The sequence below is a fragment of the Calonectris borealis genome, chromosome 2, assembly GCF_964195595.1.
Source record: "Calonectris borealis chromosome 2, bCalBor7.hap1.2, whole genome shotgun sequence".
NCBI lineage: Eukaryota > Metazoa > Chordata > Aves > Procellariiformes > Procellariidae > Calonectris > Calonectris borealis.
Window position 1 is genome coordinate 81877699 of NC_134313.1, and position 14561 is coordinate 81892259.

At 37.3% G+C, this 14561-nt stretch overlaps 1 protein-coding gene across 4 annotated transcripts in view; it reads right to left on the reverse strand.

The window, feature by feature from the left end:
• CTNND2 (catenin delta 2) overlaps positions 1-14561 on the reverse strand; it is a 689093-nt gene that overhangs the window by 559651 nt on the left and 114881 nt on the right. For all 4 annotated transcript variants that reach the window (XM_075142462.1, XM_075142461.1, XM_075142460.1 and 1 more), the window contains one exon: positions 6543-6676. In XM_075142462.1, coding sequence (XP_074998563.1) covers positions 6543-6676 — 134 coding nt within the window. The remainder of the gene's footprint in view (positions 1-6542; positions 6677-14561) is intronic.

Here is a 14561-nt window from a genome sequence, read left to right on the forward strand (position 1 = left end):
GAGGGAGCTGCGTCAGTACACGGAAAAGCACAACTTGACTAGCCACTTCTAACTATTTTAAGTTCATTTAGATCTCCCTCTCAAGTGACTTCAAAGTGAGATCAACAATCTCTATTCCACCATGCTGGTTAAAAGACTTGGGTTTAGGTGTGAAAATATTTTACATTTAAAAAAGCCCCAATGAATGATAGCACAGAAAAAGAAGTCAACAATGTTAAAATGTTACAAATGTAATATGTTAAAATCTTAGAAATTTAATATACTAAAATTTAAATTCTATTGAAATTGAGATCAATATTACTACTTTCTTAGGGTATCTTTATTCCAAGTTTGAAATTCTTCCACTAATGGCAAAAAAAAAAAAAGTTGAGGCAGAAGCGCTTGTGGATCAGCAAAAGTATGTTCATATACTGGCTGCATGATAAGAAAGGATATTTTGCCTTTCTTTATGATGGCCTTTAATAGTGCTTTAAATTAGCATTAGACTGAGCTGTCACTAAGTGGCACATTCTACCCAGCTTCTCTGAAATTCTTGGCTTTGAACTACTAATTTTTCAACATTACTTTAAGTCAAAATGGCATTATATTTAACTCTAATTTTATTCTGATAATTGGCATTTTCTTCCCTCACTTCAAAGATGGTTTTGCTGGGAGGATATATTCTCTCAATAATCTTCTATCAGACTAAATTTTCACAGAAGCCATTCCCAGCTCATTTCAAACAATCCCAAGAATATGTATTTTGGGTTATCACCACATCCTTTTATCAGTGAAGTAATTTTTAGTTTCTTCATACTGCATCTACTACGGCTACTGTGTCTTTGGCACGACTTACAGGATACGGAGTTCTGAATAGGAATTACTTGTCTAGGTCTCCATTCTTGTAAACAGCCGTTTCCCGAGAAGTACAACATGAATACACTCACAGCTGCTCCAAATAGCTACGTGAAACCAGTCCCAAACTAAATCAAGAACTTGAGAATCCTATAGAGCAGGGCGTATAGTAAGTATATTAAATGATTTCCTTCTTCACCAGCCACTGTGATGACTCTCTTCAAAACTTCTCCACTCAACTCCCCATTTCCAGTAGTGGAATCATACATCTCAAAAGCAATCCCCATCAACTTGAGGATGTACCTGGGAAGCAATAGCTGTACTCACAAAGCTTTGTATTTCAATAATACGTTGGTCCACCCAGCAACTTACAAGTATGGTATCCACTCTATAGACTTGTGCTACTCAAAACATATCATACAGCCAAGTCCAGTTCTTATCTAAAATCAATATATTAATGAAAATAAAAGATGGCAAAAAGGAAGAGGAGTATCTCTGTAGAATATTTTAAAACCTCATTAGAAACAAGGGAGTTCTATAACTAAGGAAGTGAATATATTGACAGGCTACTTAGAGAGATGATGAAAGAAATATATATTGATTGAATATAATTAGCATAGGTCTGAAATAGAGCTGCTAAAACTTTTAAAGGCAGAGATAGAGCCTGATGTTTGAGGGGAAGCAAGACATGAATATATCATAATTGAATCTATTCAGAAAAGCTACAGAATACTTAATTACTAGAATAATTACTGGTTCCTATAAGGCAAGAATGAGATTTTATTTTGGTGAATATCATGTATTACAATATGGCATGCATTATATTAGGGAAAACAGCTGCAAAAGTCATGCTGTGATCAGACTTGGGGCCCAATACTTGGATGGCTGTATGAAGTGCTGTGACCTGCTGGTCATACTAGCTGATTTCACAAGTCTCTTCTGGCCTTAAAACCTTAAAAAATAGTCAGAATTGAAACATCCATGCAGATATGTGATTTTGTTCTAAAACTTCAATCACGATGTAAAGACATGGGAAAAAACAATCTGACAGAGCCAAGAAAAGAAATTAAATCTTTCAACTTCTACAGCCATTTCTATCTGCAGTTTTACTTTACATGTACATATATAAGATGTGCATGACATAAATAACCCTGTTTTCAAAGAGTACTAACACCTAACAAGATAACACTTAACACATACAAGTTCACTTAAGTCATGTATATTATCCTTACTTAATACTGACATGCATTACAATGTTTAATCATTATTACCCTGTATGTGTTTTTTAATGTAGTTTTAATCACAATTTCTTGACAAATGAGTAGCTTTCTAATGGGAAAATCGGTAAATATTTAAAAGTAACAGAAGTTACTTTAGAAAAAATATAAGCCTTATAAAGCCGGGATGTTTTTAATCCTAAAGATGACACTCGCATTCTTCTTTTAACCAAGAAAAAAAAAAAAAAAAAAGGAAAAAAAAAGGTATCGGCAACCATCTCAAAGCCAAAGACTTCTGCTTTCTCTGGAATCAGCACTCTGATTTAAAGAACATATTAATCAATCATTTCTTTAAATAGTGTGAGAAACATTCCAAAAGTCTTAGAGCCTAAGCATTTTCTGGAGAGAGGGGGAAATGAAGACAGGCATCTGGAAACGAGTATCTTTATTTGAAATAGGTAGATTTAAAAAGGACTCAAAAGAGATATTAAACATTACACAACTTGTTCTTTGCATAAGTTTTCTGAAAGGGAAAGAGCTTTTCTCTGAAACAGGCTACTACTAACATGGTAGAGGAAACGAGTCACACAGAAACTAAAACAAATGTATGATACTATTTCTGAGTTGAATATAGCTGTCAGTGCTTCAAGACGGATCTCGCTCTTAGGAAGTTATTTTATCTCACGTTCTCCAAGTGTTTTTGTTAAAAAAATCTGCCAAAACAAGCCTCTGGTAGGTCATTGTCACTACATTCCTCCTCAGCTTCCAAGGGAGCAGTTTCTGCATGCCAAAAACCAAAGTACTGTGAACCACATACGTCTTGAGACTTCTAGGAAAAGCATCAGCTTTACTACATATTTACTCAAAAGGTTCTCCAGCAGCTATTTCTACCTTCAGAACAGCATTATCAATAGCTCTCTTCCCAGGAATTTTTAACACCAAGTGGGATCAGAAGTCTCTTGCACAGGTGGAAATTCCCAGTCAGAAACATATCATGCTTTTTGCAGAAGAAATAGTCGTATCTATCACATATGTTCTCACAAATTACAGAGTCCTGAAATCTCACTTTGTTTGTTGAAGAATTTTTCCCGTATTTACAGATACAAAAGCAGATGACAAAGCAGAAACAGAAATGGCCTTATGTTTTCTAAAACCCGTGAAGCATTGGGCCAAATGTGTTTGCCAGTATATCATAAGAAAGAAAAAATCCTTCTTCATACACAGGTATTTAACCACATTTTATACAGCATGGAAAATTGAAACTATTTGTCTAGTGGTTTAACGCTACTTGATGATTTCTCTTTAAAGAACTTGATTCTGATTGTCTAAAAACAAACAAACAAAAAAACATAAAAAAACCCCAACAGCTTACACTTTCACAGAAGTTATTAACCCTTCCTCGTCATGAGGGCAGCTTGAAAACACCTAAGCCAAAGTTCACTGCCTGGCATCTCCCAATTTCTTAGACATACGGTGCATGATTCTGACCTCCACGCCCAGCAGTGCCTGCTGACCTTAGGAAAGCTAGCAGCAAGGGGAAAAAAATGGATTCATATTTTTTATCCATCACTTCTTCTCAATTGCATCTCAGAAACCCGAAAGTGATTCAGCACGCTCGTCCAGAGGTAAAACACAAATTAAATGGCTTATACATTAAAGCAAGGAGTTCAGGATTTGAACCTAACTCCTCAACAACAAAATACAGGCTTCAATTTCTATTTTGACAGAAATCCTCAGCTTGAAAAGCACGTGGCTAAATCTTCTGATCCAGTCATGACCAGCATGAATGGCACTTTGCATTTGACATATCAAGCATAATTTTTTAGACCCAATAAATTTTTTAGACCAAATAGGACAGCACAGGGATATGTGTTCTTCAAACTAAGCACAGCAAAGCCTCAGATTTCCTGAATAAATCATTATGTTTCACATAGGAAATTTAAGTAGACAAATAAATACATCTATGACTTCTTCTCTGTGTCTTCTTTCATGTACCCTGCCCTCTTCAAAGACTGCAAACGCCTATTACAGTCATCAGTACCATAAATCCCGCAGTTTACTCTGTTTCAGTCACTCGAAGACACTGTTCTAGTTATTTAATGAGAAGTAACACATGAAGTTGCCACAAGTGTTCCAAGAGAATGAAAAAGTAAGGAAACTTCTTAAAGTTAAGCATCAGCAGAGATGAAGAAAACGTAACATATTTGAGTCATCGAAACATACCTTAATTATGAAATCAATCACCTTTTTCTTTATTAGCAGTACTTTTGAATAATTGTCTGTATCCATATTTCTAAAACTCTAGGTGTATTTTCGGCTACAGTCAAAGGGCACATAAAGCAAAATCACATACCAGGCAGTAAAGTAATTAATTCCTTCTTCTAAAAAGCAGAGGGCACCCATCTGAAGAGTCAGTTAGAAACTTACTTCATTTACTCCCCTAATGCAGAATCAGTGTAATGCATTTCATCTGCCTGAAGCACGGGATGGTGGCCTTACCTAGAATTCTTCCAACTGAACATTAAATAATGGAAGTCTGTCAAAACACACAATATTGTGGGGAAGAGAAAAAGCCCAAAAGTGGGTTTCGTTGTTTGGGGTTTTTTGTTTGTTTTTGGTTTTTTCTTTCAAATCATTACTACAAAATAAAAAAAGAATATTGGAGTTACATGGATTTCTCAGTAGTGAGTGTGGCTGAACATAAATGTATGCCATTAAGCCGAATTTACTGAAGTCACCATATACTCTGAGGAATGCATTCAGATCCAAAAAAAATCAGTCTCATTTTTCAGCTTAGTACAGCCTTCCAGCTTCAAGACAGGTCTGGCTAGAGATCAGCTGTCAAGAAAGAAGTTTACTTAACAGAACACCTGTGAAATTTTGGTACCCACAATAATTCAAGAGATTATCTTCTTAGTCAGCAGTACCTTAAGGTCAACTGGCTAGGTTGATCTTGGTGATAAGGGAATGCAGAATTCCTTTATTACAGGCTCTTTTTTGCTGTGGTTCACAAGAATCAGAAATAACTTTGCTAACATTTTACCACTTAAAATCCTTTTCATCTAGTGGATTCAGCACCGATTCCCTCTAGTACTCAATTCACTGATTTATGAGGGTGGGAGGTTCAGTTGCAAAATACACGGCCAGGTATAAACTAGCAATATCATCACAAAACCCAACAACAGAGAAGAAGTTCTCACTATTCAATACTGTGTTTCACATTCTAACAGGCAGATGCAGCATATCTTCTACCTATGTAACCTTCCGTGTACATTTTTTCAACATCAGAGAGTCAAAAGCTATGGCAGGTATTTTTCTTCAAAATAATCCAGTAACACAGGCTGAAACACTGGTACATGCCCAAGTAATGCTATTGTCCTGGAAGAGAATATGCATACAAACATCTAAACCGCGGGTAATTCCAATACAACAATGTGCCATAAATCTTAAGACAAAACTCCATGTTACAACCTTTCTTTCTTGCACTCCTGTTTTCAGAACGAGAAAAGATGACTAACCTTTAAAACCCAAAAGAGAGAACTGGTACATATCAAAGAGAAACAATGAAGAGCAAGGTCACAATTTTTATAAAAACCCAATGACTCAACAGCTATTACTCCACTGATGTTAAGCTGAATTCATGCATTAATTTTACTAAAGAAGCAGTGAATGTCTTAGTCAGGGCAAGATCACTACTTTATAATTGGAGAACCAATTTAGATACCTTCAACAAGGAGAAAGCTGACTAAAACCAGCTATCTTTCAATGTCTCTCTTTGGGATACCTGTTGCTGCTGTTGAGCCAAACGAGGTAGTGACGGAGACCAGATATTTTCATGAACTGGAATATTAACCACCTCCTGATGTACAAAGAGGCACTAAGCAAAATCTCAGACACTCAGCCCACAAAAATTTACATTAAAATGTCAAAACCTGTCTTATTAGAATCGAGCAGAGAATCACACTAAACACCTTTCTTTCAAAAATTTCTAATACTTTTGGGTTTAATCATCCAAGGCTGAAAGCCTCTGTCCCTACCCAATTTTGCCCTAAAATAATCTCACATCAAGTTTTACACAAAAAACCCCAAAACATGTACATGTTAAATTTTAAAATCCTAGGATTCTTATAAATTGTTTTAACTAAGAAGTCTAGGATAACACATCTTCTCCACAACTACTCATTTATCTATAGTTCTTATATGCTATGCCTATGTGCTGTAACTCCACATGCAGATTGCCAACAAGAAAAGGAGAGAGCTCTGAAAACCACCATTCATATTAAAGAGAACAAAATGAACAATTCAATTAAATTATATTAAATTTATTGTAGGACAGCACATGGAAGTATACTAAGACATGAAGAAATATTTACTGTTCTTTGCAATATGCATTTGTGAACTAAATTATTCAGATACCACCTATGAAACCTTTGTAAAAAAACACTAAATCATATTATCGTTTTCCAGCCTGCAGATGCAGCACTTGCATACCTGTTCTTTAACTGAAGCTAGAATAGCAGAGGTTGTCTCAGTTTCAGAGCCATCGCCATTGGATGTGTTCAACACAGGACTAAGGGAACTTGTCTTGTCAGAAGACGAGGGCTGGTCTGGAACAGGCATAGTTTCTGCAGTTTATGGAAAAACAAAACAATGATTTTGTTATTAGAAATCTGATACATATCAGAAATCATATGCATATTAGAATACTACTACTAATTTAAGGAAAAAATTGTAGAACACGCTTCTGTTCTGTAATATAGAATTAATATATCACTTATTTCAAAGTAAAACTAGTTCTAAATTAATTATAAAACAAAATACTAAATGATCTCCCGGTCTTACTCCAAAATATTCACCACAGTACATTTGGAGAGAAATCAAATGATTTACAGCTGTGATTTTTGTATAGTATTCCAGTGGCAGCATCCAACATGAAATTACAGTATCATGAAAGTAATGAATCATGAAATGCTCTGCAAACAGAAAAACAACAAACGATACATGAGAGAAATATAAAACATCTAGTGTTGACTTTCTAACGTGCATGATAATTTAATATGTATTGTATTTTAAGCCTAGGTAACTAACTTCACCTTTCTTCTAGTCTAGAAGGTGATTTTGACAACATTTTATCAGACTATTTTTGAGAAAAACAGCACACCAGTTGTTACGCCATTTTTGAGACCTGTTACAAAAAACAAAGATTCTTAGCACTTGAAGGAATTTCTAGTAATCTTTTTTAGAGAGGAAAATGGTGGTGGTGACTGCGGAAAGATTTATCTTTCTGAAGGCTAAGCTATAGTGTAGCATCTCCGTTTAAATGTCGCAACAGGCACATCTCTGCAGGCAAGTTGTGCCACATTCCAAAAGTAAAGGAGCAGAGAGGCAGTTTGCATGGTTCTGCACAGGCGAGTTAGAATAAGATCACATTCATGTGGGAGCTGGCCAGAATTATTCTGTGGAGGAGAACTGCCAGCTGGACAGCCCTCCTAAAGGGCAGTGGGGATATTCAGACGGATGTCATCAGAGGGGTCACATGTGCACAGCACTCGCCATTCACATCAACGGCAAAACTCCTGCCTTGGTTCCATTCTGCTTTTGAAAGTCCACGTTATAAAATAGAACTATTTCTGGAAGAAATAAGAAGTCTGAAAAGAGTGGGAAAGGGTAGTTGGTAAAAGCAAATATAAAATTCAATACACAGAGCAAGCATCCCCGCACCAGTTTGCCATGGAAATTAGGGCTCTAAAAGAAGGGGAGATGAGATTCTATAAAGCTTTGGCTCAGAAGCCGCAGTGCTGCCCAAGAACACTCATTCAGCCCAGCTGGGTAGGCTTTTCCAAAAGCTTCCTGAAGCTCAGGACACTGGCATACATACACATGCAAAAACATGAAAATAGAGATTATTCATTAAAAAGTCAGTTATTTCTCATAAAGGAAGTCTCCCTAAATCTCTGGCTAGATTAGTTTATATATTGAAGCATGAGATTATACATAATTTTAATTAAAGAAGCTACATATTTTCAGACGACTCACTTTTTGTAAGCAAATCACTGAAAGTGGTAAATAACGAATCTTTGGCTCTGGTAATGTTCTTGCTCCAGATACGTACACTATTTGAAGTTAATCTTTAAAAACTCAGATGATACACCTGTCTCCTTCTATCACAAATACAAGTATACTGTACAAAACTTCTATATGATTCCAATACATCAATCTAAAAGGACTTTTGAATTCTATTTTCTCATTTTGTGAAACAAAGGAACCGGCTTCTATTATAACAAGTTATCTAGTTTGTGGCATACAATTAAAGTTGCTACTCTCTTGTAAAGTACCACAGAAAAGATATGTACACACGTACATATATACGCTTATTCTATTATCTTACTTTCAAACAATCTAATTATTATTTTTTTACTGAATTATTAATTGCATGATCATAATAGGAAGCAAAGTCATTTTCTTTTCGGTATTGCAATTTACCTGAAAAAATACAAATGGCCTAACAGTTCATTTTGTAGAGCTATATTTGCAGAAGACACTGGAGGCAACGCTCCTTGCTATCAACCCTACAGCCTATAAAGTCCAGCTGAAAATCGTGCACAGGAACGAAAGAGACCACAGGATTCAGGAACATGAGTAAGGACACATGAAGCGGTCCTACTGCCCGTGCAGACACTGACTCTGGGCGGTGGGGAGCCATGCTTCCCTGTCAGGGCGGCTCACCAGGGAGACACCTGGAATACAACAGCTTGAGGCGCAAAGACCTGCCTCCCCACAACTGCGCTGGGCTGGGAAGAAACACCAGAGCTGGGAAAGAGGCGTCTGCTGAACAGTTTCAGACGTTGGCTGAGAGCAGCTCCCCTGCGGCAGGATCGCTTTCTCTGCTGTTGCGAAGAAGCTTCCTGGAAAAAGCCCCTTTGTCTGCTTAGCTCCTCCTCACGCTCCTCCAGGGCTGCCCCACCCCGGCAGGGAGACTCCGCTGAATCGGCCTTTCCATAAACACCAGCCCCAGGAGGTAAAACCCAGCAAACTAAACAAGACCAGGAGTCAAGAACTCCCTGGTCCTGCTCCCATCTCCGCAAGTAACTGTCATTTGAGGTCCATTTAAATTTTCCTCTTCACCTGAAAAATTAAGAGGACTTACCTGCTCCCCCCATCCCCCGCTCCCTACCACAGCACACAGTTACTGGGCCTGACTGGGAAGACACGAACACCACCTGGAAGGCCTCTGGCTGCAGTCAAGGAGACCCTCATTTCCATATGGCACCTCTCTGTATCTCTGTATCGGATAAAAATGTCAGGGTTTTGGTAGTGTGCGTGTTTGGGGGTGGGGGGTGCTGCAGGCTGACCTGTGTCGGAGGACCCTCACCCATCACCTCCCAAAGGGACCAAGCCTAACGTAGCGAGGGGATGCGACACCAGGACGGGGAGAGGTGTCTTCCCTGCGCGTTCATTTAATTGGTTATCGTCTTTATTTCTCAATGACAATTTTGACAATTACTGACAAAATCAGTAATTTAGAGCTTACGTTAATTGGCTATATATCTAATTAAGTGAAATTCCTTGACTCCAAAGACTGGTTTTGGCCTGTGACACTCCCTAAGAGCAAATCCAAATTTGCTCTTTTGCCAAGGCATGGTGGGTTTCCGTTGCTGTTAGGAAGATGGGGGGAAGATGTCAGGAAGATGGGGGGAAATGAGCCTGCCTGAGTTGCTGGAAAAAATTTATCTGCTACACAAATGCTTGTCTAGCACAAACAAACACTCCAAAATATTTAAGGTGTATTTGAGAGGGACAGCAAGGCCACACGGTCAATGGGGAAGCAGCTTACCAGTGACCAAAAAGATGCTACTGGTAAGACATCACCAGTTTCTGTGCGTTCAAAACAATTACATCTGTGCGATGCAGGCAGCAACTGCCTGCCGCTATTCGGAATTTGTTTTGGGACTGTATTCAACTTATGTAAATTTTAATTTTTAAGTTTTTGTAACCACTTTGTTTCCACCAAAGAACACTTCAAAAACTGCTTTAGTAATCTACAATTTTGCAAGTATCAGTTTACATGGAAAAAAAAAAATCTGATTATACAACCAACTGCTGCAATAAACTTGCTTCAAATAGGCTCAAAATCTGGACAGAACAGTAACTAATATTCTACATCACTGCATGTTTCCAGGATTTTGGGGGTTTTTTACATATAGATCTTAAAAGAATAGTAAAAAAAAAAGACTTTAAAAAAAGGCATGCTGCATGTCTTCTTCATCTAGAAACAGAGAAATCACAAGAAATGTCCCTAACATTAAAAGTAATGTTTTGTGCGCCTATTAAAATATTTCTTCTGGACAGAGAATATAATTTCTAACATCTACCTCATTAGTTCAGTTTATTACTACAGTTGTTCAAGGGGGAAGATTGTAGCAAATTGCACTTACTAAGCTAGTATCATTGAATCTACAGCATGATGTTATCCAGCGGAGCTGTTAACATTCTGTATTTTAACATTTTTTCATTACACCAGTTCATATGAGAAATACCACATATAAAGGAAACACAGAGTTTTCAAAAGCAACACAGAAGCCACTGTACCGAAGGTAGTTATATTTAAAAAAATCATACATGAATCAGTAATAGTGTTTCAACAGCAAACAGCAACACAGCAAAGGCCTGCATTTGCACTAGTCTATCTCCTCAGAGTAGGTATACCTTTTTATTTAGCTTGGTCTTCAGTATAAGAAATTGGACATTCTCAGGTTTTAATGGGACTTAAAACTGCCAGTACTGTAGAATTACAAAAAATAAGGCTGAAATGGACCTCCAAGCCCCTAGACCAGTACCAAATCTCTAGACAAGGAAGATTTTTTTCCTAAGTCATTTTGGGTATTTAATACACATAGCCAGTCCTTCACAGCTTCTCTTGCTGCAGCCTCCAATGGCCGCCTCCCCATGTTCGGGCTCCACCACCCTTACCAGTAGAAAACTTGCTTTAGTGTTTAATATAATACATTTAAGTTTAGTGTTTCCAGCATGGACACAAAATCCTAATTATTCCATCACTCCTTTTCAAAAAAGCATTATCCCACATGATGATGACCACTGTACCTTTCCTTCCGCTCTGGCTTCTCTTCTCTAGAAAAGCTACCCCAAATCTTTTCATTTTTCCTCTTAAAATAAGCTGGCTGATAGCCTTCTAACCCACACTCCTGGGAGCTTAGCACTAAAAACAAAAGGAAAATTAGAGGAAGTATGAGAAGAAAAATAAAAATTAAGGAGCTTAATGGAGTATACCGTAGCTGAGTAACTACAACACAAAGTAAATCTGCTGCATTTAATTTCCACAACAGTAACATATTTCCTATCAGTGTCACAAAAATACAAATGAGATTCTGTAAGTCAGAGCATATACATGCTCCTGAGAGAATCAAATTAAAATCTTAGACGATCATAGATAGATGAACAGGAAAAATACTACCAGCCTTTTGGGAACATACTGGGAAGTCAGACATAAATAATTCATGGATTCCCGTACTCCACAGCGCTGGAAAAACTGTATCTGGAGTACGACCCTTTTTTTTGTTGTTGTTGTCTTTCTAAGAGCATCTAAAAACTTTACCTCACTTTAATGGAAAAAAACTCCAACCCTATAAACCCAAACAAAAGCATCCTCTCCCCATGTAGCGGGTGCGGGTGTTGGCCATGGGGGGCTGCAGGGCGGCCCCTGCGAGGCGCGGCCGGGGCTGCCCCGTGCCGGACACAGCCGCTTCCAGCCACCTCCAACGGCCCCACCGCTGGTTTTGACTTTAACAAGAAAGGTAGACAGCAGAAATGGCTTGGTTTTTTGTTTTGTTATGGTTTTTGTATCTTGTGACAACATGGATTCCTGGATAGAGATACAATCTACGGTTATGTACACTATGCAACTATAATCTACAGCTGACAACTACCATGGTCACCATCTCATGAGCCAATGAAAGCCATATAGAACATCATCAGGTTAAGATCCCTGTTAAATCACTATGAAGTACAGTGGCGGACATATTTAAAATAATTGGTTGGAAAAAGTAAGAAACAGAAGAAAAAAAACAACAACAATCTATGTAGCTATGGAAAACCAGCATGATAAACATAATAAAAATAAAGCCAAAGTATGTAACTGAATTCCAGTTCATTGCCTGGAATACTGATGCTCAGTGAGTAACTAAATCAAAAGATACTCAACAGTTTACATGGGTACACTGGTTACTTTAAGTCCCCATCAAAATAACTTCAGCAACACTTCTTTATTCTTCACTATCTACCTACTGTAGTTCCATGATCCATAACCAACTGCCAGGCATCCATCTCATTCAGTATGGCAACTGATTTAAACAAAAAACGTTCTTCTTGTTTCGCTTTTTGTTGTTGGTTTTGTTTTAAAACTTTTTGGCCTTTATCACTTTGTAAAATTTGATGAATAAAATCAGTCGACAGAATTAAAAATTATTTAACATCATTAAGAAAGCCACTACAGAAAGCTAATTTCTTTGGAAAATTCTTTGGAAAAGCAGGTTTAAAATCACTTTTGTCATGTAACTACTTATCAAAAACTTAAAATCTGACCTCAGTCCTACTGGAAGCATTACTCCTAAGATAAACAGGACAGAGAGGGTCAGCAGGTTGGTTCTTGAGTCAGAAGATAAGTTAAAACCAAGCTACTTCTGAGATAGTGAAACCCCACTTCTCTCTGAACTCAAGCTATGTCTCCTGTAGTTCAAATAGAGTTATTTGTACCTCCTCTTGTTTAGGCACCTTCTTGATGGAAAGGCACACATTTCCATTCCAGCACAAAAGGTACACTGTATTAATACTTACAAAAGCCCCCAAAACTATCACTATGCAAAATTCACAGAATTCCAATGACAAAGTTGTTTCTAAACAAACATTTTTGCAATGCGTGGAACCTTAACATGATAAGGTCATAAGTCTCAGAGAGACTGACCATCAGTAAAAACAAGACTACATTATTTTCACTTTTCTAGCTAAGGAGTTAAAAAACAACACAGAAAAAAAAAACAAACAATAAAAAGGATAGATTATTTCAAGATGGTCTTTTTCAAAAAGCTGAAATAGAAATACCACATGTTCAAAGTAATTGCACTTTTTCAAATGACTTGCTGATTTTCACTGTTAAATTATATTTATGATATCAGCTCATAAAACTTAAGGGGGAAAAGGGAAGAGGGAGAGGACCTCTTTTTTAAAGCTACCTTCTACAAACACTAAAAAAATAAGAGGTTTCACTAACTTTTAAATGCTTACTCAAACTAAGCACTCAATATAAATTTCAAAATGATTTTTTAATTTCTGTTGCATTTCTTTTGATCATCTGCAATTTTGCTTTTTCCAGTGAATTCTTGGGACTCTTCTGGTACACGGTACTTGGGCTGATAGCCCTTTCTTGGACCCATGAAATTCTATTCAAACATAAATGAATGATGAGGTGGTCTATATATCCAATTCCTTTCTTACAGATGCATCATGGACATTTTAGCAACATGTAAAAAAAATGGATACAAATTTTTATGACTAGATTCCACAAATGTCTAGCGACAGTAGTAACATGACATTCAGAACTGGGAAATAAGAGATTGCAAGACCACATTCTTCTGTGACCCTTGGGATGGCAGTGGATGCTGGATGGCAGACACCCTTGTAGCAGGATTTCATGCCTTCTCTGAGGTAATACAACCAACTTAGCTAGTTCCAAGGTCAAATTGCAAAAGTCTGTTCAGGCTGAACTCAGGCACAGAGGTACATACACAATACACAGATGTATATTCTATGCTACACATAAATCCTTAGGTAAAACAAAATATTTATATTATTTATAAATGCACATGAAAATGGTCTTGTCAGATGCTGTGGCTTCACTTGAAAGTTTAATTTTGCACACACACTTTTATATAGATTTTAATCATACTGGGCAGTGGTTTGCTAAGTAGGGAACTAATGAGGTGTAGCCATGAAGACATCACTGTCTATGCCACATTTCGGTGGCATGTTCACCAATGATGTTGCCACTCTTTCTCAGATGGGGTGGCTGTATCTACCTTTCAATGATCATATTCTCCTCCTTCTCCACATCAGAAATACTATGCTTCATTCACTGCATCCATGTAGAACACCGAAAAAAACCCTAGAACTGAAAAAGCAGCAGCATCAACTGTAAACTGAGCATTTCATTCCTTTTCCAACTTAAACTGCATTGTTTTAATAGGTTCTTTTATAACATATGCTTAAAGAAAAAATGGAATATTGCTTAAAGAGGCAGACTTTCATTTTTAAATGATATTCCTTTAAAAGTCACTTTGTTAATGCTGTTTACATAGTCTAATGTTACACCACCCTTTCATGGGTAGAAAGTGTAGATAAGTTAAACAAAACAAAACAAAACAACAGAAAAAATAGCTCCATAATGTCTGGAAATCTATGGTAAAAGCCAAGTTATCCCCTCCGCTGGCAACTGCATCA